The following is a 27,806-nucleotide window of genomic DNA, read 5'->3' as shown; positions in this document are numbered from 1 at the left end:
ACTTCTAAAGCAGGAAAAGTGCTATCTTCAGATTCAAATAGACCGAATAATTATTATTTTTATTGATATTCTTAATGCCTGGGTCTAATTTCTAGTTTTTCCATTTCTTCTTTTAATTTCTTGCTCAGGTTGGGGTGCCTGCTACATTTTTTTTACAATGTTGCTTCCTTATTCTTATTCTAATATCTAGTTTATAATTTTTTATGATTAAAAGAATCTTAAATCTACTTAAACTGGTTGTGAGTGGGGGTCTGTTAAGTAGTTTTCTCTAGGGCTGACAGAGTTCACAACCATTTTCAGTTGTTTTAAGGTAAAATAATATTTCTATGAGCTAGAAAATCCAAAAGCCAATAAGTTCCAACTACTAAATCCAGCTGTGGAACTCAAAGGGGAATCTCACATGCGTGAGGCACAGAGTTTTCAGCAGCCACCGTGACTATCCAGGGCCTCTGCTGGCGAGTTGAATGCACTTCAACACACTCTCAGCTAAATACCAGTTAATTGCAAAATGGTGCATTTGCATGGGTGTTTACATGATTTTTTTTAAAAAAAGATAAATAAGCAAAATGTGGTGAACGTTGAGAGAAAAGGGCAAGCCTAATAACTCAAACCACATTTCTGAAACAAGAAGTTATTCTCAACAGTTGTAAAAACTGCCTGGAGGAAGGAATTGAAATATTTCTTATTTCGTTTGCTTGGCACATACCTACACACCATTCCTGAGGTTTAGTAAAAGGGAAGAAAAAGTTTCATAAGCCCATGAGGAGGGTAAATGCTATCAAACACCTATTTGTGATTTAAACAAGAGTTTTCTGTTAGAGGTTCTGGTTGGCAAGACCATATCCTCCCCAAAAAGAAGGGAAACATGGACACATGTACATGATAAATTCATTTTACATCATCTTAAAAGAAAAACATTCTGGTAGAGAAGCATACTTTCGTGATTTTTTTTTAAAGAAAGAAATCACTCAATCAATGGCTAAATTTAATTATTCTTTGGACAAAGAAGAGGAAAATACTGTGACTTGATTTGAATTTAGTTTTTAGGAGAAAAATTCAGTTCCTACGTACATAATCAACTCAGAAACACACGGGAAAATGTATTCTCTAAGATGTAATCTTGGGTGTGACACCAGCTTTCCAAAATGATCTATCCATATGTTTATCTTACAGCAGGTAAGACATTTAGAATGTATCAAAGTGAAAATGGGCTAAGAGAGAGCTACAAGGGCTAGTGAACTTGATTTTCTTGAAAGAGGCTGGGGTTCAATCCCAACCACCACATGATCTTCTGATCACCTCTGGGAGTGACTCCTGAGCAATGAACTAGGAGCAGAAATTTGGTACTCTCAGGTGTAGACCTCCCAAACCAAACAAACAACAACAAAAAAGGCGTATGTAGGAGTAAAGAACATCTGGAAGAAGATAAATGTCCCTAAACACAGAAACTAGTTTAACTCTAATTATTTCAATTTAATGATCTGTGAGGTAGAATCTCATCTAGCTTATTTATCATTTAACACAAAGCAGGGTATGTAGTAAGAATTAAGTTTATGTTGAACAAACATATCCTAATTAAGCACAATAATTCATTAAGTATTCCCCAGAAAAATGGGAATGTCCTCTTTTAAAACACAAAAATTTAAAAAGTCAGACAATTTGTACTGCTGATCCAAGTCAGCTCATGTAAGATCAAACAGTCTTTTTCATGAACTAAAAAAAAATTCTGCTCTTAGATTTGCTTAACAGTTTTAGGTATGCTTTAAGTGAATCTTGAAAGAAATAAATTCACATTAAGTTACTGAATTTACTGTATATTGGGATTTTAAAACATACCCAAAATACATTCAACTCAAATGTGGTATAACTGTTACATTTTTCTTAACTCTTGAATATTGCATTACTTTGCTCTCCTTATAAAATGTTCAGAGCAGAATTATCAAGATTAGTAACTAATTTCTCTGTGTACCCAGGGCCTACCAGAATCTACCCAAAGAGCATGAAGCTTAACGGTTAAAACAGTTAAACCAAGAACCCTCTTTAAACAAACTTCTTGGAAAGATTCTGGCAGTGACTGTCAAGGAGAATCGGCACAGTGAAACCTATCTGTGTATACAAGTTGTCTCACTGCATGAATATAAAAAACTGGAAAATCTTTGGAGAATCAAAATGAAGGAAATAGGATAATTTGGAAGATTTGTTGGAGCATCTTGGCACTAAAAGCATCTCTATAAAATGACTGAAATCCTTATAAAGGTGGCCACTTGGTAACATTCAGTGTATGAAGAAAGATCCCTTTCATGGTTAAACGTTTTCAAATATCCAGAAATGCCATGTTAGAAACACCAGCTCTCCGTATTTCGCCTTTGAGCAAACCTACACGTTTGAAGCTGCACCAGATCTGCTCTCCACCACTTGTCTGACCCTGGAGGTCACTGATCTCTCATGTCAGGAGTCAAACTTAAGGTCCCAGCAAAGTGTTGAGAACTCTGGTTTTCTTAAAGAAAATTACAACCTGGCCTTAATGAAATCAAGGAGAAACAGCCTTGTAGACATAGCTGTATCTTACACATTCATTTCACACAGTATCTAGGATGTACTAAGTGCCCAATAAATGTCTGCTAATTAAATAAACAGAATACTATATGATGGAACCGAGTGACTGGATTGACTTTTAAAAGATGGCCAAAGTTTGTGTAGTCATTTCTTTGAGCAGTAGGGGGGCTTAGGAAGGATGGTCACTCCTGGCGGTGCTCAGGGCTTACACCTGTCTCTGTGCTCAGGGATCACTCCTGGAGATAGAACCTGAGTCAGTCGTATGGTGCAAGGCAAAGCCTTTACCCACTGTTTCTCCAGCCCTAAAGTACAGTCATTTCAAAGCCTTCAAAACTTTTAGAAAAGTTTCTATAGGAAGAAAAGGGAAGCCTAAAAAATGACTTTTTACTGGAGCGATAGCACAGCGGGTAGGGTGTTTGCCTTGCACGCAGTCGACCTGGGTTCGATTCCCAGCATCCCATATGGTCCCCTGAGCACCACCAGGAGTGATTCCTGAGTGCATGAGCCAGGAGTAACTCCTGTGCATCGCCAGGTGTGACCCAAAAAGAAAAAAAAAGACTTTTTAAAACTAAACATTCTTTTAATAAAGCCTGTTTATAAAGAGAGAAAACTATTGTTTTTCATAAGACCCCACTATGTCAAGACGAAAAACACCAGCAAGGGTCATTTGTCAATGAAAAATATAAACTTGATTTGGTGCACACATGTGTTTCCTTTGCGCAGCACAAAGTTTTGAGAGTTTTGTTTTAGTATTAGGGTTTGTTTACTTTTAATTTGAGCCCCCACCTTTAAAAAAAAAAAAGAAACCTGAACTCTTTGGAAAATGGGAAGCTCAGGCAAGTGTGGGCTGGCATCTCATACAACCACAATGCACTGGAACCATGTAGAGGTTTCCGAGCACAGCAGGAGAAGGCATTCTCTAAGTCTCTACAGTCTTCACCTGCACACAAGGCCCACACCTCCATCCTCCGCACTCGGAGCCCGGCTTCAGTTCCTCTCCTAGTGGAAAGCTAACACAAATGTCACTCATGCTATTGGATAACACTGCTTATAAGAAAAACGATTTCTGGTTGTGCAAACTCACTGCACTGGGAGGTACAATGAAAAATCTATAAGCTCTGACAAGAATGCCATGCTTTGAGTTTCCCTGAGGGCAGTGATAATTATTATTTCCTGTATTAGCTTCTTAGGATTACTATAAGAAATTTTCAAAGAATTTAAGCCTATTCTCCTCAGACTTCCAGAAAACTCAAAAGAGGAAGGAGGGCTTCCAAATACATTTGGAGGAGGACAGCATTACCACAGAGACCAAAACCAGACAGAGAACTACAAAAAAGAAGACCAATGCCTGATATCTAGCAAGCCACAGACCATGATCTGGTGAGCATAGATGCAAAGGTTCTCAACATAGTGCTGGATATTAAAATCCAGTAAAGCCAAATCAATAATACTTCAAAGAGTTACATACCATGAATAAGTGAAATTCATTCCAGGTTTCAACATACAGAAAACAATTACGATAGGAGGTATGGTGCAGCCAGCAGGTCAACCTGTACCTGTGGGGCAAGTGCATCAGCAGCCTGATGGTGCCTTCAGTTTCCTGATGTCCCAAAATTGCCGCTGTGCCTTTGCCCAGACTCAACAACTTGGCACCACATTTACCAAGAAATTAAATGGCCAAAAGTATGTGGGAGCCATGCCCACAAATCACCTCCAGCTCAGCTATACAAGCTCCTCTATTGGACTTATTTCAGAGACCATAGATTAATCTTGAAAGAGATCAAAAGCCACAATTAATCTCAAACCCACACATGGCTGAACAGACTGGAGTAAATCAGAGGGGAGTGTGTCAGCCGGCAGTCATTTGTGTCAACAATCCAAAATCACCACCATACCCCCAGCCTGACTCCACCATCTCAGGACAGACCTCATCAAGATATAATCTGTTGAAAAGTTGGGTATGCGGGTTTTGTGACTGAAATCTCCAGGCTTTCACGGAGTTGGGATGGGCTACCTCTACTCACTTCCCAATACTTCTGGAAGTACTGGCAGTCACCCCACGAATCAACTTCAGTGCCACCATATAAGCTCTACGACCAGCCTTGCTTCAGAGACCCATAAATAAATCTCTCGAAGGAAGCCCATAAATAAATCTCTCTGGAAGCCTTGGCAGTCACATCCACGCCCCACAGCTGCCACCCAGTTAAAAAGTTACTCTAGCCTTATTGTCGCAATAAAAATACTGAATGCTCTGAACAAACACCATGACCTCTTAGTACCTGTATTGCAAACCATAATGCACAAAAAGAAGAAGAGAGAGAGCAAGAAGGAAAGTGCCTCCCATAGAAGGAAGCTGGAGTGGAGGGTGGGATATTAGGTGATGGAGGGAGGGAAACAGGGAACATTGGTAGTAGGAAATGCACACTGATGGAGGGATGAGTGTTGGATCATTGTATGACTGAAACCCAATTATGAACAGGTGTATAATGGTCTATCTTATGGATATTCAATTTAAAAATTTTTTAAAAAGCAATTTTAAAAAGCAATGCCCAATCCAATCAGTTTAATCAATGATTGAATAAACAGGAGTACTTCTACATTTAAAAAATAGAAAAACAGTTATTATAATCATTCTATCAATAAAAGGAAAGGCAGAAAATTATATATTAACAGATGCTGAGAAAGCTTTTGACAAGATTTGCCAACCCATTTGTGACAAAAATAAAATAAAATGGGTATTATAGAGACTGACCTCTGTAGAGAACTAGCTTCATAAGCCCTGATCTCACTGGTACAGATCTTGGTGCCTGAGATGTGATCTGGGGAGAGCATAGTTTATGGAGTATTAGATAGCCCAGTTGTACGTGGTTACAAAGACAGCTCTGTAACCCATGGCTACAAAGATGCCCATTGAGGAATAGAGCCTGACACTGCCCTGTCAGCACACTCCGCTCCCTGTCCTATATGCTAAAGCACTCCCAGTGTGATCTTCCTGATCTCACATGTCTGAATATTTAGTTAAACCTAAGATGGTAGCCTGGTGTGTAATGTGCTCACCTGAGTGCTGTAGGTATAACCATTGATTTAAAGAACCAGCCAAACTGTAATTTAGTAAGTATTTATTGAATACTTTTTGAATGCCTATTTGTGTGTCGTGTAATGTTCTACATGCCATGGACAGAAGGGAAAAAACCAGATTGTGCTCCACCCCAAGGAGTTACCATTTTGGGAGAAGATAATGAATGAATAAATAACACAGTCAGTAATCACAATTAGTATACTATTATCTTTTGAAGTTGGAGTCTATGATTTTTCTAATGAATGATGAGTGAGAAGAAAGAAGAAGAATCAAATATGCTTGTATAGTTTGGTCACGGACGTCTAGGAGTATGGGGTTGGCATTTCCTGAGATGGGGGAGTGTGGAGAAGTGTGAGGAAGATGGAGACTTGAGATTTCAATGCAATCGTCAAGTAGAATTTGAGTAGACAGAGGCATATTTGGGTTTGGAGTTCAGGGAAGAGATCTGTACTGAATAATTATTACAAAGGGGGTCAGTGAATAGATGACATTTAAAGCCACAACACTGGGCTGGAGCGATAGCACAGCGGGTAGGGCGTTTGCCTTGCACGCGGCCGACCCGAGTTCGAATCCCAGCATCCCATATGGTCCCCTGAGCACCGCCAGGGGTAATTCCTGAGTGCAGAGCCAGGAGTAACCCCTGTGCATCGCCAGGTGTGACCCAAAAAGCAAAAAAAAAAAAAAAAAAGCCACAACACTGGATAATATAGCCAAGGAAATGAGTATGTCAAGAAGGATAAGAGGTCAGAAGGTGAATCCTCAGATACTCTAACACTAGTAATGACAGACATGGGGAAGAACTAAAAAAGCTCATTGAAAGGAGTAGCTGGTAAGAAGAAAATGAGTTCTGGAAGCCAAGGGAAGAAAGTGTCTCCTGAAGAGTGGGGGTGGGGAATGTCAACTGTCAATTATGTTTAGTGCCACTTTCTGGTCAGGCAAGATGCAGACTGAAGATTGACTGCAGAACTTACAATGTCCATGCCACTAGGTCCTATGAAGTTTTGTTTTGTGAGGTGTTTTTTTTCTCGGTCTGTTTGGTTGGCTTTCTTTGGGGTTACACCCAGCTGTACTCAGCGCTTACTCCTGGCTCTTACTCCTTACTCCTTGAGTACTCCTAGCAGTGCTCAAGGGAACCATGTGGTGCTGGAGATTGAAACCAAGATGGCTACATGCAAGGGAAGAGCCTGAATCCCTGTATTCTCTCTCTGGTCCGAGTTCCTATGGTCATAGTAATTTGGGTGCTGCAGCAGAGTAAAAATCTGGCTGGAGTGGGTTCAAAAGACACAAGGAGAACAGGAGGCTGCAATTATTGACAAAAAGTTCTATGGTAAGGCAAGAAGAGAACTGACACAGCAGTTGAAGGGTAGATATGGAATCAAGAGTGTGGTGTGGGTTTTATAGATGGTAGAAATGATAATATGTTAGATATAATACAATTGGGAAGTAATAAATGATGCAGAAGGCAAAAGGCAAACAATAAAAAATTATGTCCTCAGGAAGGGAAGAGAAAAGAAGATAAGCACCTAAACATTAATATTCTTATGTACCTTTGAGGCCTTTAGAATAAAGATGCATTTCCAATGTAACAAGGTGACCATTATTTCCTAAGGTTGGCTAAACTGGTACTTTCAAAACTGGCTAAACAGGAATCGCTGAGGGGAAGGGAGGGAGGATAATTTTCCTTTAGATGCTACTATTAACATCTCAAATAAGTGACTATAAAATTGCACTCTGTTACTAACAATTTAATGATGGTATAGAAATCATCATGTGTTCATTCAACGAATATTTATTGGTTTACCATATGCCAGTCCTAGGTGCCATTCTAGGTGCTTGGAGGAAAAACTTCCCAAAAAAGGTTTCTTAGTTATTACAAAGAAGTTTAAGTAAAGTATAATTAAAATATGTTTATGGGTGTCTACAAAAAAAATTTTTTTTGCAGTATAAGGAATCAAACCTAAGTCTTCACATATGCAAGGCAAGTGTGTTTCCACTGAGTCACATTATAGGCTCTTAATTTGTTTCTTTATGCTTGTAAAAACTCTCTTTTCCCTTTGATCAGTGTTATTATCAATGGTGACCTCAAGTCTAGTTCAGAGCAATTTTGTCCAATACCTTTGCAAGATTTTTATGCTAGAGTCATTTCACATATATTCAAGTGGTCTTACAATGTGGTTACTTTTAGATGTATTAATAGAATACTCCAAATGCCTTAAGAACTATTCTTAATTTCCTTTTGTTAATCTTCTAAGTGTCATTTAAATATTATTACATTCTCTCACAAAACCAACTTGAGATCATTGCATTATTCAATTCCTCTTTCTTCAGTTTATACAATAAAGGAGTTTTAATGTGGAAAAAGAAGGAGTATAGAATTGCAGAGGTTTTTTTTTTTTCTAAATTTATATACTTGAGGTTTCTACTATTTACTAAAGGCTGCATTCCACCCTTGATGAACCTTTTAAAATATCAACTGCCACTTTGAGAGCATTTATTTATTTCAGTCTTCTGTGGCCTTCTTTCCAAGGTTTGTTTCTCTGATTTCCTGGCAGTATACCTATTTCATGGGAAACATTCCTTTCAGAGAAACACAAAGCCTCTTTAGTTTTTGAAATCCTTCCTCATTCATGTTTGCTAGATTTCCTACTCATTTACAATTATTTCAGGTTTGGAGATCTTATAGTGTGCTAGACTTTCTTTTAGAACACATACTATTTCCCCCAAATATACTTGATTCGTATATATACTCATGTACACACCATATAAACTATCTGCATACATACATAGAAATATAAATAGATACAGATGTAACTTTTATGTTAGTCTTGCTTCCTGCAGAACTTCTTAAAGGTGTTTCAAATGACTCATCCTTGTTATCACATGATTTTCAATGTCATCTGCATTGTTGGTGTAAAGCATACAGGTTCAGAAGGATAGCTATACTGTCACCTTCCCTTTCTCATCTCTAAGTATTGGTATATTACAGAAAAGGCTAACTACATCACGTTCATTATTAGAGATCTGAAGTAGCAAAGTCTAAAACTTTCCTTCTTGAAGCAGTTACCCAGCATAAAGGCCTACTGTAATAGGACTAGTCAGTTACTGCCTCCTCTTTAAAGTCAGTGGTTATCCCAGGCCCCCCACCAGAGCTATCCTACTGCTGAGTGTGACGGGTTGCAGGTGGGCCAAGCTTTGTAAATACCAGGGAGCAGGACGCTTCTACCAATATGTATGAAAAAATTTATGTTCATGGCAATTAAATGCATAAGTAACTAACATGCTTTGCAAATCTGGAGTCCAAATGGTAAACAGGATGGCAATGTTGACAGGACAAACATTCCAAAATTTACACAAATATAGAAACTAAGCTTAAGGAAAACAAAGTCTGCATAAAAGCAGCAGATGAACATTTCTCCGATGCCATTTCACATTTCACACATTTTTGCCCTAAAGTGAGTTTAAACAGATTAAGAAAAATCTTAAGTTTAGATAACTAGAGATTTTTTTAGGAAAACTGGAATGGATTCTAACATGAATGAAGAGTTTTAAAGTGTGTTTTAGATGATGGTTTTCTCTGCTGTGAAAACAAATATTTTACAGAAAATAAGCATATTGCCTTAAAGACATAAAGATGAACCTTGAAAATTAGGCCTCAGAGGGGTGAGGTAGAGAAATGGCTCAATGGGCTAGAGCAAATGCTTGCCTGGAGAAGATCTCAATGAACCCTAAGCACCACTAGATGTGACCCAAATATTTAAAAGAAAAGAAAGTAAGTCATATGTGCCATCTTGCTAGCAGAGCAATTGCCCAGATCCACAACTAATCTTGAAAAGAACATGATGCCACCAAATCTTCCCAGGCAGACTCATCAGGGCTGAAAACTCTGGGGCCTTCCTAGAATACGAACAGGTGGATTCCTCTTTTTGCCCAAAGGCACAGGTGCCTGAACCCATACCTGACACCCTCCAACACATCAAAGACCCAGCTTCACAACTGAGTCTCATCAAACTACCAAGCTACCAAAGAGTTCCAGCTCCCGGACTGCATAACTTGCATACATGGCTGCATGACAACTTCCAAATTCCATAGTACTGTCAGTCCAGTAGGACCACAGAAAATCTGACTGGAAAGTTGCATAGAAGCCCGGCAACCTCAATGAGCTTCAACAGTAACACAGAAGGCTCAACGAGCACCAACAAGCCTAGTAAATGCTTACACAATGACTTCAGTAATACCATTTGAGATATAACAATTACCACAACTTGACTTTTATTGATCTAAGTTTTGATAATTCATTTGCCTTTGTGTTATGACAGACAATATGAAGTAAGTTTGTTCCTGCAACAGGACAGGCTGGGGTGGTGGATGAGAAATGGCATACTGGCGCACTAGTGGGATTGGTGTTGGAGCATTTCATGTGTGACACAACTGTATTATGGACAACTCGATAAATCAAGGTGTTCTAATTTTTGTTGTTTGTTGTTGGAAGAGTGGCAGGTAGTGTTTGTTCCAAGCAGATAGAAGGTGTAGACAGCTCTGGCCAGACCGGGCACCGCGCCTCCACCAGGAAGGAAGGACACTTTGGATAACAGCAATTTTGGAACTGCAATGTTTTCTTCAGTTCAGTGGCAATATTAACTGGGACTTACACAGGAACCTAACTCTGCTGGTACTACAAGCCAGGAAAGTCCCAAACTAAGCACCAGAAAGGGAGAAGCAGGTTCTCCTTTGGGTGGGAGAATGTTTATGCACCTGCAAAGGGATGTAGCATAAGCCTTAAAGGAAAGCAAAATATCTCTTCTTTAGGAATGAGAAGTGAGCTCTCTGTTCTGTTTGTAGAGAACTAAATTCGGCTGGAGGTTTGGGGGTGAGGAGATCTGAAAGGGAAAACTCCTTTGGTCTCCCCTCCCCCCTATAACTTTTGTTTATTTTCTGGCACATAACGCAGGGCATGATTTTCTCCTTTTAAAAAAAATACTTTTTAATTTTTGTTTTTATTTAATATTGTTTAAGGGACACATCGGACTGTGCTCAGGATTAAGTGAACCAGGTTGTGTAGGTGGTCCAAAGGGACAAACCTCCATTGAGAAAATAAGCCTTGGGGGTGAGGAAATCTAGTTAACTGGACCTTGCTGCGTATTACAATAGGTAACAACGTATTACAAAAATTATAAGTTGCAACTATGTCGTGAGAGGGGGATCATTGTGTTCATTTCACAGCAAGCATTAACATCAAACCATTGTCACCTGCAAGACACAGCCAGTATCTTTTCGTTGGGTTTAATTTTTTGGGTGGGGAGAAGGACGGGGTTACACTCTACTGTGCTCGGGGCTTACTCCTACCCCCTAACCTGCACTTGGGGATCATGCCTGGCGATGCTTCGGGAATTCTATGTGGTGAGGGAACCAGAATGTGGTACCTGGGTTGGAACCCAAGTGAGCCGCAAGCACCTTACCCGCTCGATACTCTCTCTCCAGCCCACACAGTGTATTTTTAAAATACAAGGCACAATTGTCATAGATTTAGGCAACCTCGGGCAGCCCCAGCCCGCTAGGTTGCCCGCCAGGAACTGGCTCACAGCTTCCTGCACCACCTCCCGACACGCAGGGCAAAAGCATCTCTGCGCCCCAGCTGTCTGGCAGGTCGAGTTGGGGGGCCTGCGCCCCAGAAGAAAGCCCGCGGGGACACTCGGGCCACTACTCTGACACTGGACAAACAAGTTGCACTCCGGACCGGCAAGCTACACTATTCTATTGAGCGCTGGCTGCTTCCCAGACTTGATTCGTGAGTTAAACAAAACTCTCCCGAGGGAGCGAAATCCGGCAGGATGCCGCCCGAGTCTTCCCTTGACTTGGACTTGAAAACGAGTGGGTATCCCCAAAAGAGACCACTCCTCGCTCCTGCACCCCCCGCCCCCGCCGCCCCGTGGCCTTCCGTTCCCGGTCTGCAGCCTCCAAGCCTCGCCAGCCAAAGGCCTCACCCCAATACAGACTCCGCGCTCCTGACTGTGCAGGGGAGCGACCCTCGTCCCCATCCACAGGGGGACCGCTTTTCGGGGCGACGCTAAAAGGCACTCGGGCTGCTCGCCTGCGCTCCCCCCGCCACCCACTTAGGACGCCTCGACTGCCACCAAGTCCCTCCCTGCAAAGAGTTAAGCCCAGTGGGGCCGCCCTCCACCCCGAGCCTTGCGGCCACTCGGGCGAGCCCCCCACTTTCCCGCTGCCCGCTCCCCGTCACCCGGCACTCCTTCCCCGGACGCGGCCCCGGCGCTCCTCCTCCCGCCCCCCACCCTTGGATGCCGCCCTGGGTGCTCGCGCCCGCCGTGCCCAGTACCGATGCCCTGGATGAAGACGAAGCCGGTGACCAGGAGCACCGGGTGCCAGTTGAACTCGAGCGCGGTGCCGTCCCAGCCGAGTCCCTCGCGGAAATGCAGGACCCAGACGAGGGTGAAGAGTACGGCCAGGAAGCCCACGAGCAGCGCCGACACCAGCAGCGCCAGGAAGCCGTAGTAACCGTCCATGGCCCTCTGCACCCTGGGGAACGCGCCGGGGCTGCGGGCAGCGACTTGTGGCAGCGGTCCCCGCCCGGAGGAGGGGCCTTTGGGGCCGCCGGCCGGGGCGGGGCGGGGGCGGGACGGGGCTGAGCCTGCCTGGGCGCCCCCTCCGCAGGACTCCGGGCCGCTGTGCCCGGGCCCGCCGCTTTCTGCCAACTTTCCCCCTTCGCTTCGCTTGTCTGCCAGGGCGCAGTGGGGGTGCATGCTCGAGTCACAAGAGAGAGGGTTCTTTGGTGGTGGTGGTGGGGGGTGGGGTGGGGATGATTTTGGTGAAGGAAGCCTTCTGAGCACCCCTTCGCCCCCTATCTTCTCTCCGCCAAACAGTTGGCTTGTTTGTTTGTTGGGGTCCACACCCGGCTGTGCTTCAGGGCTTACTCCTGGCTCTGCACGCAGGGATTACTCCTGGCGGTGCTCCGGGAACGGTAGGGGGTACTGGGGGTAGAACCCCGGGTGGGCCGCGTGCTAGGTAAACGCCCTACCCGCTGTGCTATTGCTCTGGTCCCATCTGAATTGACTCTCTTTGATGTCAAGGACGCACCAAGGAGGAACCCATGGGATAGTCTGGGCTTGGCCTTACTGAACTAGGAAACTATTTAGTTTTCCTTCAAAGAACCAGCATAGACACCTCCTGAACCTTGGACTTGCCTCATTAATTAAAATGACTCTTAGAAGTGCTCGCCTAGGGCCAGAGTTATAGTCCAGCAGATAAGGCTTTTAATTTGCACAGAGATACCTGGGTTCGGGCCTCAGCACCCAATCTGTTCCTCTGAGCACTGCCAGGAGTGATTCCTGAGCACAGAGAGAGCCAGGAGTATGCCCAAACACTGCCAGTTGTAGCCCCAAAACCTTAAAAAACAATGTCCACCTGCCTACCTCTACTTGGACCAAAGTCTCATCTTGATGCCATAACACTCTCTCCTGGCCTCTTTCCAGCATTATTTGTCACTCTTCTCCCACAAATTGGAGAAGTGTTGGTGTCTCTACTGCTGAGAAAGAAAGAATGGCTCTGGTAAATGCTAGAAAAGCTAGGTCACCCTATGTGTGCACATGAAGTAAGGGTGGTTTTCAATGGAAAAGTCTGATTTTAGGAGCACCACATCTTGCTTGGTAGAGAGACGAAATTCAGGCTAAGAGTAAGAGACTTCACTCTTATTAGTGTTTCCCTCTGTGAAGGGACGAAGTGCCCTGACAAGTCTGTAGACAAGAAGCACGGGTCCCAATATACAAGGCTTTCAATGCTTAGGCTCAGCCTGGTCTCTCTCATTAATCCTTTCCTAGAACCCCTGGCCCTGAAGTTCATGACTGCAGGCTACTCTCTCAGTTCCTCATCACCACCCTCTTCGCCTGCTTCTCTTCTTCTAAATCGGCCAGACTCCAGCTCCAACTAGAAGTCTTCCTGGCCTGACGCTTTCGTCCACCACCCCTCCACCAATAACTCTGCATCAAGATGTGCCAGGACCAGCCGCTCCTGTGACTGTCTCCATATGCCAGCGACCTCCTCTGTGAGTCTGAATTACCCTCGGATTCTTTGCGTTGAGTAGTTGCTCACTAAACGTTTGCTGGGAGATGAATATGAGGACTGTGTGTGGCAGTCAGAGTCTTGGCAGGAAACAGATGGCACATTCCAATTAGATTATTTAAGAGCGAACGGGACTGTTTACAACATTGTGGGCAGGGTATACCACAAGGTCTCAGGAAAGACACACACACACACACACACACACACATACAGAGAGAGAGAGGGAGGGAGGGAGGGAGGGAGAGACAGAGGCAGAGGCAGAGACAGAGATTCTGTCATAAGGGTAAGCTGACTGAGGCAATGGTCGTGGCTTGAAGCCTGCAGGGATTCCACAGAAGGAAAAACAGAGGCAGGATACATAGTCCAACATTCCTCTCCTCCCTTCCAGTCTCCTTCCCAGGGTCCTTAAGATCCAAAGCTACTTCTAAGCCAAAGGGCAGAGTACATTAAATAATCTGCCAGGGTAGAGCAGAGAGAGGGTGAAAACTGAGCCATAATAATAAAGAGACCCTCTCATTTTATCTTCTCATCTTATTTGCTGTTATGCCATTTCTTTTCCTTTGCGCTTTTTAGCTTGTAATTGTGCAATGAGGATGTCACGTGTCTGCATTCTTTCCCCTGAAAGTAGTCGTCTTTGTCCCTAGTTAACTTCTTCATCCCCTCCCCTTCACCCTACACCTTCATTCTTACATTGTTTTGCTTTGTGGCAGAGGCAGATAAGATTAATCTCCAGAATTCTAGACCACATTTAACATAATGTCTCAGGAGAATGAAAACATATCCCATGGTATGAATGGCATTGAATCACCTTAAAATTGCAAGTCATTTTGAAAAAATTTCAATATTTTGGAGGGGGGGTGTATCACACCCAGCAGTGCTCAGAGGCCACTCCCTGTGCATTGCCCAGGACCCACGCCCTGTGTTGCTCAGGGATTACATAGCACTAGGAACCAAACTAGGGCTTCTGCTCCCAGCCTGTTGAGTTTTGTTTTTATTTTTCTTTAATTTTATTGAATTACTGTGAGATAGTTACAAGCTTTCATGTTTAGCTTTTTGAGTCTTTTTTTAATTTTTGCTTTTATGTAATTTTTTTTAATTGAATCACCATGAGATACAGTATTACAAAGCTGTTCATGGTTGGGTTTCAGTCACACAATGTTCCAACACCCATCTCTCCACCAGTGTAATTTCCCAGCACCAATGTCCAATTCCCCTCCTACCCACCCCCAACTTCTCCCCATCCCAGCCTGCCTCTATGGCAGGTACCTCTCTTCTGTCTCTCTCTCTCTCTCTCTCTCTCTCTCTCTGTCATCTTGGGCATTATAGTTTGAAATACAATTTTGAGATTTCTTTATCTACTTTCAACACTCAGTTCTTATTCAGAGTGATCATTTCCAACAATTGTCATACTGGACCCTCTATCTTAACTACCTTCTGCCCCCCGCACACTTGTGGTAATTTCCAACCATTGGCCTGTCCTGGCTGCTGTTTTTCCTGGCCGTGAATATTAGTCTCATACTATTTTTTTATAGCCCACAAATGAATGCAATCATTCTATACCTGTCTCTCTCCTTCTGACTCATTTCACTCATCATGATATTCTCCATGTCCATCCATTTATAGGCAAATTTCACGATTTCAGAATTTCAACTTTTGATTAGTTGTTTAAGGATCTAATTTGTGTAAAAACTTGTCACTTGAAAGAGAAAAATTTACACTATTCTTGTGATTTAGTGTAAACTTTAAAAAATGTTATTCAATAATAGAAGTTTCCCTCAGGAGATAATGAATAATTTTTCACTGAAATACTTACCAATACTAGAAAATATTTGGGGATGGAATGATATTATAGTGGGCAAAGCACTTGCCTGGTCTGTGCCTGGTTTGTAGCTAACCCAGGTTCAATCCCTGGCACCACATATAGTTCCCTGAGTGCCACCAGGAGTGATCCCTGAGCACAGAGCAAGGGGGAAGCCCTGAGTACTGCTGACATTGGCTCCAAAACAAAAACAAAGGGAAAAATGTCTAGAAAAAACTGTCAACAGTGATTGCAAAGGGATCTCTCTCTCTCCTCTCTCTCTCTCTTTTTCTCTCTTTCTGTGTGTGTGTGTGTGTGTGTGTGTGTGTGTGTAGAAGGGCAATGCTTAAACAACAGAACTTTCCTTAAAGGCTGTGATTCTAAAAAAAAAAAGTTGCATATATTTAATTTTCCCGGACATGGATGTGAACTGCACAGTAAGCAGATAGGGCTTGAAGTAAAAGTTCTAGAAAATCCAATACTCACCCTACCATGGGCTCCCCCATAAAGCAATATTCTTTCTTTGGATGTAGCTTGGAGTCCAGTGTTGTGGTGTAAAGTATGAGATTTGAACATACTAGCTTATATGAACTATATGAAGAAAAGAAAAAAAATCAAAAGCAGGAAAACTGAGTTCATGTATCTTGTCCTCTCTTCTGCCAGACATGAGAGAGATGAGGGGATCAGAAAGCTGTCTCAGATGACTAAGATTAAGCAACTCACTGCTAACACTATGACTCATGATGTGTAAGACAAGTCCTGTCAGTGGTCAAGATTTAGGAAAAGAAGTGGTGGAGGATTATGTTTTTGGGTTTTTTTTTTGTTTTTCTTTGAAAGAACACAAACTGTATTATGCAACAGTCTTTCATCCCACCAGTCTTAGTTTGATCCTTGGCGCCACATATGATCCTGTGAGTAACTTGAGAGGTCACCCTTGAACACAGAACCGGGAATAGCCTCTGAGCACTGCTTGATATAGCCACAAACCTTAAAATTTAATAATAAGAATAATTTGAAGGAACACAAACTGTGTGAATGAGAAGTCTAGACTTTTTACCTGTGTAGACTTCAACGGACAAAAATCAAAAATGTCTGTGTTCTCCTCTGAAGGAAATACTGAACAAAAAATTGCTTGTCAATGAAGCACTTCTGCACTGCTAACTCAGGAGGCTCTGAGAGTGACCTGCCCCATGATGGCGACAGGAGCAAGGAAAGATTTTATTTGGATCTGGCCACAATCCAGAGAAACTCAAAGAGGCAGGAAGTTACCTCTTCCCAGGGGAAACCAACAATTTACCAAAAGGGGAAGCCAACACAAGGAGAGGGAAGAGGTCTGTGTGGAGAGAACTCGGGAACTTGGCTCTATAGCGATGAGGAACAGGGTGCTGTCTTGGATGGTAGAGGTCTGGTCAAAGAAGAGGGTTCAAGGAATTGGAAGGTGTAGAGGAAAGATAAATCGGCCAGCAGCAAGCTGTTGGTCTTGGGAGGGCAGTTTCCAAATCCACAAGGCCCCAAATGCAAAAACACAAAAATACAGAAAAGATCAAAACATAGTTAATACAGCTTAGAACTGTTGTTGACAGTGAAAGGGCATTTAAAAACACATTCAAGGGACTGAAGAGATAGTATAGTAGATAGGATACCTACCTTACACATCACGAACGTAAGTTGGATTCCCTGAATCCAATTTGGTCTCCCCAAGTATTTTCAGGAGTAGTTTCTGAGTACAGACCCAGGAGTAACCCCTAAGCATTACTGGGTATTACTTAAAAACAAAAACCACATTCAGGGGCCAAGAGATAGTAGGGTGGGTCGGGTGCTTGCCTTGTATGCAGCTGACTTCGGCTCAATCCCTAGCATCCTATATGGTCCCTTGAGCCCTCCAGGAGTTATCCCTGAGTTATCCCTGAGTAAAGCTAGGAACAAATCCTGAAAATTGCTGGATGGGGGCAACCCCCCCAATTAATAAATATAAACATATTCATGAATTGGATGATGGGTTAGAAAGCCTAAAATCAAGTCAAAGAGTTGACAGGAAAGGGGTGCTCTGGAACCCTTTTCTTAGCTTCCTTCCACATAAATCAAATTTTATAAGTGCAGTGGACTATTTGGATGAGATGTTATAGTACATAGAAAACTGAGCTGTACTATTATTAACAAGTAGGCAAAAGCATCATTTTACTTTTGGAAGACTTTTTATTAGATGCCTCCTTGTTTGGCCTTGTAATGACAGTAATAAGTGCTTTAATTATAGTCCTGTCACTAATCCTTTAAGGCCATACCCATTGATGCTAGAAGGGCATCTTCCCAGCCCCACTGAGGCATTTTTGAAAGGGTATTCACAGGTTGAATGTCTCAGAAAGGTATTTCCAGAATTTGACTCTAAGACCTTATGAGAGTATAAATGAATTATGCTGGACCAGAGCAATAGAACATTGGGTAGGGTGCTTGCCTGGTCCCCTGAGCCTTGCCAGAAGTAATCCCGGAGCACAGAATCAGGAGTAAGGTCTTAAGCATTGCCAGGGATGAACAAATCACTGTCCCTCCTCCCCACCCCCCCCCCGGCTCCAATGCCTGGCCTAAAAAAAAACCTTGGAAATAGACCAGAGAAGCTCTCTAATTTGGCCAAATACTACACAAAATACATTTTATATACAAACAGCCTTAACCAACTTCACTAGGTTTCTAGAAGCTTGATTATAATAACATTCTAGTTAAAGAGAAACACAGATAGCATAAGTCCAAATTTTACTCTTGATCCAAAATAATTTAGCTTGATTTCTGTCACATATGTTGCTTCTAAGATGGATCCTTGAGATTGTAGTCAGCAAGAGGCAGCCTGGAATAGGGAAACACACATCATTCTTGAACTTCAATCGCTGTGTAATAGAATTTGCAAAGCACCAAATCTGGGCTGCTGTTTGCTCATCTGTGACAGGACAACTGTGAAACAGATCAGATCTTAACCCAGTATCTATGGATGGAGCCAGGATGGGAATAGATTTGTTTCTTTATTTTTTGTATTAACTTCTTAGTAAAATATAGCATTTTCTTTCATTATGAACACAGTGGGAAAATTGCACTAGTATTTTCAGTAGCTATGATTCTGTTACCAATAGAAATTTTTGGTATTTCTGTCCTGCTGAGTTACTGAATATCTTGACCACTCCAAATAATGCTGTGATGGAACACTGCTAAGCTATGAGAAAAGAGTTTTTTCAGTTTGTTGAAACTTAGATGGAATTGAAGATTGTCAGAAGTGAAGTGAGTCAGGAAGAAAGTGAAAAATGCCAGATGATTTTGCTCATCTTTGGAGTGTAAAGAAACAAAATGAAGGATTAGATAATCCCCAGTGGAAACCAACCCTGAGATAAGGTCAACAGAACCATTATTTAGGGATGCTATGGTGGGGTGGGGTAGTGGTGTTGGAGGGGGCTCACAGTTTGGGAAGAGATCACATACTCTGGTGGGGCATAGCAAGGTGAAGCAGCACTGCACATATATAGGATAGATCGGCACCATTGTAAAACATAAGTCATTATTAAAATTGCAGTTATTCAAAGATCAAGTAGTCATGCTTAGGGTCACAGCTAAAATGTTGGATTTTTTATAAACATTTTATAAACATTTATAAACATCATGTTTGGGCTAGATTGATAGTGTTGTGGGAAAGGTGCTTGTCTTGCATATTGCCTGTAGGAGAACATTGGGTTTTTCCTTTTAGCCTTGCTGCAGGGAACTTAGTTTACCTTAAAGCAATGTCCTTTCTGTATGGACACAGGAAGATAGTTAATATTATGCTTTTGTAACTTGGGAGTTGATTGACTCCAAGAATATTTACTCCTGAGCATCTGCTTTCTCACTCAGTTGCCCTTAGTTCCTAACACCCCAAAAGCAGGGTCCCGACGAGGAACAGAATGGACCCAAGGCAAGCTGTGAACTACCCTGGCATCGAAATGGGCCAGGCCAAGGAGCCACAATACTCAACTATAAGTTGAGAGCATGGTCATAGACAAATGCTGTCATGATCCAAAAGTGATGACAAGACTAGGACTCTGCTGGGTTTAGGAAGACTAACCTGGCCTGAGGACTGTGGTCTGGAAAATATAATGAATGTCCTCAGGAAGAACAAAACTTTAAGTTTGATACATCTCTTACTGTGCTTATACAGAATGACATTGCTAGAAATATTAGAAGTAGATTTACTACAACTATCTAAGTGGATTACTAGCTGAGGAAAGAAGAAAGCAACACACCCTAGGTGGAATCCCACCCCCCCTTAAGCAGATCTCCTAGTCATCTGGAGTAATCTCCTTAGATGAGATTTTGTTAATCTCCTGGAGGAATGGTCTTACCCCTTTTTGTTGATTTGTTAATGTTCAACCCACCTTTGTGTCACCACCCTATGTGATAGGTCTACTGTGATAGGTTTGCTGTGAATCTAAGGGGTGCTCCTTTGTATGTGATTTCCTTCTTTGATCTTGCTGCTTGCAGTATTGTGTCTCTATCCATGGCATCCATCATTCTGACTATGATATGCCTTGGGGATTTTTTATTTGGGTCCCTTTTAGCTGGCACCCTTCGGACTCCTTAGATCTGGATGCCCTCATTCTCTAGCTCTGGGAATTTCTTAGCAATGATGTCCTTAATTGTGTTTTTTTCATTGGGATTGGTTCCCTGTGCTTCTGGTACTCCAAGGATTCTTATGTTGTTTCTCTTGAGGTCATCCCCTAGGACTCTAATTTGCTCTAGAGCCATTTTTTTCTTTTTTTTTTTTTCCTTTTTGGGTCACACCCAGCGATGCTCAGGGGTTACTCCTGGCTTGCACTCAGGAGCCACTCCTGGTGGTGCTTGGGGGACCATATGGGATGCCAGGGATCGAACCCAGATCGGCCGCGTGTAAAGCAAAGGCCCTACCTGCTGTGCTATCGCTCCGGCCCCATCTAGAGGCATTTTGAGGTCTTTTGCCATTATTTATTGTTGCCTATATGCTTTCTGCAGCTCATCTTCAAGCTCACTGATTCTGTCTTCGGCTGTAGCCATTCTACTATTGAGGGCTCCTACTGAGTTTTTTTATTTCATCTACTGATTCTTTTAATTGTGTCACTTCTGTTCGTAACTTTGAAATTTCTGCTCTCATTTCTTCCTGGATTATCTTGGTGGACCGTTCCAATGCTGCATCCATATCCTCCCTTAATTTATTGGATGTTCATTCCATAGTTGCTTTGAGTTCGTCAACCATCTTCACGATTTCCTCTCTAAATTCTGTATCTGAGAGGAGGTTGTATTTTTGGGAAGTCCCTGTTGAGGTTTCTGAGATCCTCTCTTCCACCTCTCCTGGTGGTGGGGATTTTCAGTTTCTTCATGTTGTTATGGGCTTTACTGTCAGGTGCTCTTCCTTAGCTTGTGAGAGGCATCAGTTGAAGACATGGGGCTATGGTCTCTTTACAAAGGACCTTTTGTGCGGCTTGATGTGTTCACTGACAGTTTTTGTGAAATTAGGATAGGCTAGGCTAGTTGACTATTAGCATATAGTGACTAAGATGACCAGGGTATTCTTCAGAAGAATAGGTTGTACCGATTGTGACTAAAGCTTGATGCATGGAATGGAGAAATAACCGAGGCCCAGCAGTTCCAGAAGGAGGCCACGCCCCCTTATGAGACCACGCCCCCTAAAGTGAGGACACTCCCCCAACCACCTGGAGAAGAGGCGGGGTCAGGGCTTTGTGAGGCTTTAACTGAGAGCAGCAAGGCCGGGCTGGGAGCTTCAGAGCCCCAGACCGCGGGAGGGGGGGGCGGGGCGATAGCAGAGCTCCTCCAGGCTGGGAAGACCACCCTTTGTGATTGCTATATAAACTAAGACTAAGAGAAGCAGAGAGGAAGAAGACACAGAAGTGGGGAGAAGACAGAAGAGAGAAGACACAGAAGCAAGACATAAGACACAGAAAAGAGAAGACACAGAAGCAGAGCACAAGAATAGAGAGAAGACACAGAAGCAAGGAGAAGACACAAGCAGGGAGAAGACGCAGAAGCAGAGCACAGAGTGAAAGAGAATCATCAGAGCCAGAAGCAGGGGAAAGAAAGCACATAGCGAGTGAGAATCAGAGTCAGAGTCAGAAGTGAGAGCAAGTGGGGTTCCAGAGAAGCAGAAGGGCTCAAGAGAGAGAGAGAGAGAGAGAGAGATCAGAAGAAGAGAGATCGGAAGAGACCAGAGGAGAGAAGACAGACAGAGGTTGGAAGAGACCAGAGGTGAGACTACAGCGACAGAGACAGAGATAAAGAGACAGGTAGAAGAGAGCACAGTGGCACACACAGAAGTGGAGCACAAAGAGGAGCCATCCTGATCTGGTCCATACACAGCGGCTTGAGAGCACCGAACATGAGCGGGGAGAGAGAAGAAGAGAGAGAGAGAGAGAGAGAGAGAGAGAGAGAGAGAGAGAGAGAGAGAGAGCCGCCCTGAGAGCTCGCAAACAACACAACACACATCACATCATCCCCCTTCCGCGCGAACCTTTGTATTTTTTACAATTGCCAACCTGGGTTCCATCCCCAGTACCCCACATGGTCCCCTGAATACTGCCAGCAGTGATGCCTAAGTGTAGAACCAGGAGTAAGCCCTGAGTACTGTTGTGTGTGGCAAAAAAAAAAATTATGTTAAGTGAAGTCATTGTCACTGTCATCCCGTTGCTCATCGATTTGTTTGAGCGGGCACCAGTAACATCTCTCATTGTGAGAATTATTGTTACTGTCTTTGGCATATCCAATACGCCACGGGTAGCTTGCCCGGCTCTGCTGTGCGGGCTAGATACTCTCGGTAGCTTGCCAGGCTCTCCGAGAGATTAAGTTAAGTGAAGTAAGCCAGAATAAAAAGGACAAACACAGGATGAACTCATTTATATGTGGTGTTTAGAATAATTGGGTGAGGGGATGCAATGTTTGAAAGGGAGGATGCCTAGATCATCCTTGGCCCCAGAGTACAGGGAGAAGAAAGAAAGAAATCAAAGAGGGAAAAAAGATCAAAGGGGGAAGGAAAGGAGTTGTAGAGCTAAATATCCAAACCACAGACTCAACAACACTGAAAACTAGAGATCCAAACTTCAACAACCAAACTTAAAAATGTGCCTGTCAAGGTGGCAGGCTGGGGCTGTAGGGGTGGATGGGAGGGAACCTGAGAATCCTGGTGGAGGGAAGAAGACACTGGTGATGGGATTGGTGCTGAAACAGAGTATATCTAAAACCAATTATGAATAACTTTATAAATCATGGGGCTTTAATAAAATTTTTTAAAATACTATTCTTCCTCCTGTCTCTGTGTCACTCTCTTCCGGGAGTTTGGTTTTATGTCTCTGGATGTTGGCCATTGATGGGATTACACAGTGCTGGGGGCAGTTTCTGAGTCTCTTGCCCCTGTGCTTGGATGTCTTCACCAGGGCCCCTTGGAGGGGGGTGGGTTGAGTTTCCTTCCTTGCCCCGAGCAGAGCCCCTGCAGTCGAAGACCTCCGGAACCCAGCCACAGCCATGCTCAAGGCTCCTCTCCACACGTTCAGATGAGCTTCATGCATGAAGGAACCGGTAGAGGAACCCAGGTGTGCGGGACCCAGGGCTAAGATCTCCAGGCCTTCTCGGATCGGGACTGGGCCTCTTCCGCCCAGATTCGCCATTTTCCAGTAGCTAGGCAGTCACACCCAGAAACTGCCCCTGGCGCCATGTAATCCATCAATGGCCAACATCCAGAGACTATAAAACCAAGATTCCAGAAGCATCTTATAGCCTAGTTCTCCTTCTCAGAGAATTTCCTGTCCACATGGGAGAGCCTGGCAAGCTCCCCGTGGCGTATTCATATGCCAAAACAAGTAACAATAATGGGTCTCATTCCCCTGACCCTGAAAGAGCCTCCAATGCAGCACTGTTGGGAAGGATGAGTAAAGAGAGGCTTCTAAAATCTCAGGGCTAGACATGGATATTGGGCTAGACAATGGAGACGGTACTGAGACTGCTTGAGAAAATTGATGATCAATGGGATGATGATGATGATGATGATGATGATGGTTCTTCCTCCTGTAGATACATACCTTTAACAAGTAAAGAAATCTTTATTTTTCTTTACAAAAAAAAAGAAGTTGTTACATATAACTCACCTTATCATTTATGGCTAGCATGTCTTCAGAAAAAGTAGTAATCACAAACAATACAAAATATCTTATTTCAGTTCTGCTTTTGTGCAGGAATTGGGGTTTGGGATAGTAACATCTGAAATATGATGGGAAGGTGTAGTGGTGGTGGAATTGGTGTTTGAATATTAAATGTAATCAAATATTGTGAAGTACTTTATAAAATTAAAAATTATGTAAAAAAGTAGTTGTCAGAGCCTGCATCTAGGTGTTATTAATACATCAATAATCAAGTACACAAACTAACTCTGTTTCAGTGTAATTGATTGCCTTTGTAATTCTAAGTTAACTGAAGTAACCCAGAAGAAGGACAAATGTCTTCTTTGTGTCTTTTGTTTGATTGGTTTTGGTTTGGGGGCGACATTCAGCAGTGCTTAGGGATACTTGTGGCCCTGTGCTCAGGGATTGCTTATGTGGGTCTTTAGGAGACAGCATGGGGTACTGGGAATTGAATGTGGGTCAGCTGCATGCAATATAAGCACCTCACCCATGGTACTCCAGTCTTCACTATATGCTTTTCAAAATGTATTTAAAACAGTGTTCATAGAAAAGGTCCATAGACTTTAATAGCCCATGTAAGGCACATAAATATTGAGAATCCTTGGTGTAAAGAAGTGTAATTAGTATTTAGCAGAGCCAACTCAGACAAGAGGTCAAACAGATCATGCTCATGAAGGGTACCTCATTACTTCCTTTTCTGGTTTCTTCTCCTCTGTTCTGGTTCCTTTTCTGTTATTATTGTCTTGTTTGGGGGCCACACCTGACAGTTTCAGGGCTTTCTCCTAGCTCTGAGCTTAGGGATCACTTCCGGAGGATCTCGAGAAACTATATAGCATGCCGGAAAGCAAACCCAAGTTCGCTGTAGGCAAGGAAAATTGCCTTACCTTCTGCATTATTTCTTTGGCTCCTACCTTGGCTCTTTCCTCCAGCACCTGCATGTACTACAAGAACACCCCAACCAACACTCAGTTCTACCCACCATCACCAAAGTATCCAGATAGAGATTTAACTTCCTTCACCTTCTATCTCTGTGGTGATTGCAGCCTCTCTCGTGCTAAGTATGGATAGTCAACATTCATGCTGATAGTGAATATTACTCATGTTTATAAAAAATGAGTACACCTTAGTTTAAGCAGAGGAATTCTTTCTCTTTCTTTATCTTTAAGATTCTCAAGCTGCTTTTTTTTTCTGATTGTGATCCTATTGTTACCAGAAAACAGAAAATTCCTTGCTAAGCATGTTTTTCCTCTCGACCTCCTTTTTCTGTGGTTACTTTTTAGTGCCCATACTAAACATATTAGTCAGCTCACCTTACATCATTCTTTTCCATAGCTCTTAAAATTTGCTTACCACAATAGTCTATTTTTCTTATTTTCCAGAAATTACACACACACACACACACACATCTATCCACTTGCCAAGGAAAGTTTTCTAGCCTTATTAGTCTCTTCATCTGATCTAGGGGCATATTCTACCCCTTGGAATGCCACTCTTTTCTCTCTTTAATTCCATCAGTCTTCATATTAGGCCTAGATTTGCAAAAACTATTTAATTATGTGGGTTTTTTTTCTTCAGCCTCCCTTAACAGTGCATTTTCCACATTACTCCAAGAAAAAAACAACTAAAAATACCAAACCAAGCACATTCAACTGATTAAATCTTTTTTTTTTTTTGCTTTTTGGGTCATACCCGGCTATGCACAGGAGTTACTTCTTTTTTTTTTTTTTTTTTTGCTTTTTGGGTCACACCCAGGGATGCTCAGGGGTTACTCCTGGCTTTGCACTCAGGAATTGCTCCTGGCAGTGCTCGGGGGACCATATGGGATGCCGGGGATCGAACCCGGGTCGGCCGCGTGCAAGGCAAACGCCCTACCCGCTGTGCTATCGCTCCGGGCCCAACACAGGAGTTACTTCTGGTTCATGCACTCAGGAATCATTCCTGGTGGTGCTCGGGACCATACGGGATGCTGGGAATCGAACCCGGGTCGGCTGCGTGCAAGGCAAACGCCCTACCCGCTGTGCTATCACTCCAGCCCCTGATTAAATCTTTAAGTGGTACCATCTTGAAAAAAAACATCCTCAGCATCAGGGCTGGAGAGGTCGTATAGTAGGTAGGGCACTTGCCTTTCATGAGGACTACCCAGGTTTGATCCCTGGCACCACATATGGTCCCAAGCCCTGCCAGGAGTGATTCCTGAGTGCAGAACCAGAAGTAAGACCTGAACATAGCCAGCTGTGGCCCAAAAACAAGAAGGAAGAAGGAAGGAAGGAAGGAAGGAAGGAAGGAAGGAAGGAAGGAAGGAAGGAAGGAAGGAAGGAAGGAAGGAAGGAAGGAAGGAAGAAGGAAGGAAGGAAGGAAGGAAGGAAGGAAGGAAGGAAGGAAGGAAGGAAGGAAGGAAGGAAGGAAGGAAGGAAGGAAGGAAGGAAGGAAGGAAGGAAGGAAGGAAGGAAGGAAGGAAGGAATCCTTGGCATGATATATTAGGTCTGAATGATTCAGCCCTTGGTTATCATTGAGCCTCATTTTTCTCTTCTCTCTGCTGCTAGCATCCTAAATTATATGCAGTACCCCCCCCCCAAGTGCCATGTTCTCTTATGTCTTGGCTTTTTCTTTGCATACACTATTTATTATTTTTTGCCTTACACTTGGCGATGCACGGGGTTTACTCCTGGCTTTGCACTCAGGAATTGCTCCTTGAGGTGCTCAGGAGACCATATGGAGTGCTGGGAATTGAACCCGGGTAGGCTGCATGCCAGGCAAATACCCTACGCATTGTACTATTGCTCCAGCTCCTGCATACACTATTGCCACAGAATATAATTCAGTGGCTAGGTGATCCTTAACCTGATTTGTTCTAGCCTGATTTGTTTTGGTGTTTACAATTACTTTTGGCTCTTGGGTCACACCCAACGATGCCCAGGGGTTGCTCCTGACTCTGCACTCAGGAATTACTTCTGGCAGTCCTTGGGGAACCATATGGGATGTTTGGGATTGAACCTGGGTCAGGCATTTGCAAGGCAAATGCCCTACCCACTATACTATCACTCCAATGCTAGTGGATACAATTTTAAAAAAATTAATTTGAGGTAGATGCTATCATTTCATCTTAAATATAATAAAATGTTGAAAGTTGCCTAAAAAAGAAAGAGAAATTTTTCTGTGTGATTACATCTGTATAACTAGTGTATACATCAAGATATTTCATTATTCTTAAGACTATTTTGGGGGGGATATACCCACCCAATTAGATGGATCTTTAAAATAATTTTATTATGTCATTATTTAAGTTACAGACTTTGAATATTCCAATACCAATCCCACCCACATTGCACCTTCCCTCCATTATCATTTCCAATTTTTCCAACCACCCCTTGAGTCTACTCCAATAGCAGACCCTCAATAATTTATTTTACATTTATTGTTGTAAATAATTTTCTTAAAGGATGACCAAAAAATGTTTCCTTAGAAGAAAGTTAGTGAAGGGGCTGGAGTGATAGCACAGCGGGTAGGGCATTTGCCTTGCACGTGGCTGACCCGGGTTCTAATCCCAGCATCCCATATGGTCCCCTGAGCACCGCCAGGAGTAATTCCTGAGTGCAGAGCCAGGATTAACCCCTGTGCATCGCCGGGTGTGACCCAAAAAGCAAAAAAAAAAAAAAAAGAAGAAGAAGAAAGTTAGTGAAGATTGTTGCATCTCACCATGGAGCCATTAAGCCCTTGTATAAGAGATTCCTAAGGTGTTGTTATAGGTTAAGCCTTCTGTGTTTTTATTTTGTTAATTGGGCCCCCAGCACTGGAGGGTTCATTCCTGAACTCTAAGGCAGGAGGAGCTCCTTACACTGTGGTGTGTTGGCTCCCCTGCAAAGATGGAAAAGACTGAAATGAATTTTTGGTTTATTTGTCAAATAACAGTCAATTCAATAGCAAGAAGAAATAAAAATAATGAGATGCTGTCTCATTTAAAATTTAAAAAAATTGAATCACTGTGAGATAGACCATCGTGAAGCTATTCATGATTTGGTTTCAGTTGTACAATGATCCAAATCTATCTTTCCACCAGTGTACATTTCCTACCACCAATGGCCCCTGTTTCCTTCCTACCATTCCCCAACCCCTGCAGCCTGTCTCTAT

General features: G+C 42.9%; 1 protein-coding gene across 1 annotated transcript in view; it reads right to left on the bottom strand.

Annotated features, from left to right (window-relative positions):
* The window catches only part of LOC101542718 (plasma membrane ascorbate-dependent reductase CYBRD1), a 34,298-nt gene extending 22,096 nt beyond the window's left edge, over nt 1-12,202 (bottom strand). Inside the window, exon 1 of the mRNA XM_055122393.1 lies at nt 11,970-12,202. Within this exon, the coding sequence (XP_054978368.1) occupies nt 11,970-12,156 (187 nt within the window). The 5' untranslated portion in view covers nt 12,157-12,202. The remainder of the gene's footprint in view (nt 1-11,969) is intronic.
* Nucleotides 12,203-27,806: the final 15,604 nt, after the last annotated feature.

The sequence above is a fragment of the Sorex araneus genome, chromosome X, assembly GCF_027595985.1.
Source record: "Sorex araneus isolate mSorAra2 chromosome X, mSorAra2.pri, whole genome shotgun sequence".
Classification (NCBI taxonomy): Eukaryota; Metazoa; Chordata; class Mammalia; order Eulipotyphla; family Soricidae; genus Sorex; species Sorex araneus.
This window is presented reverse-complemented; position numbering and strand designations above follow the sequence as displayed.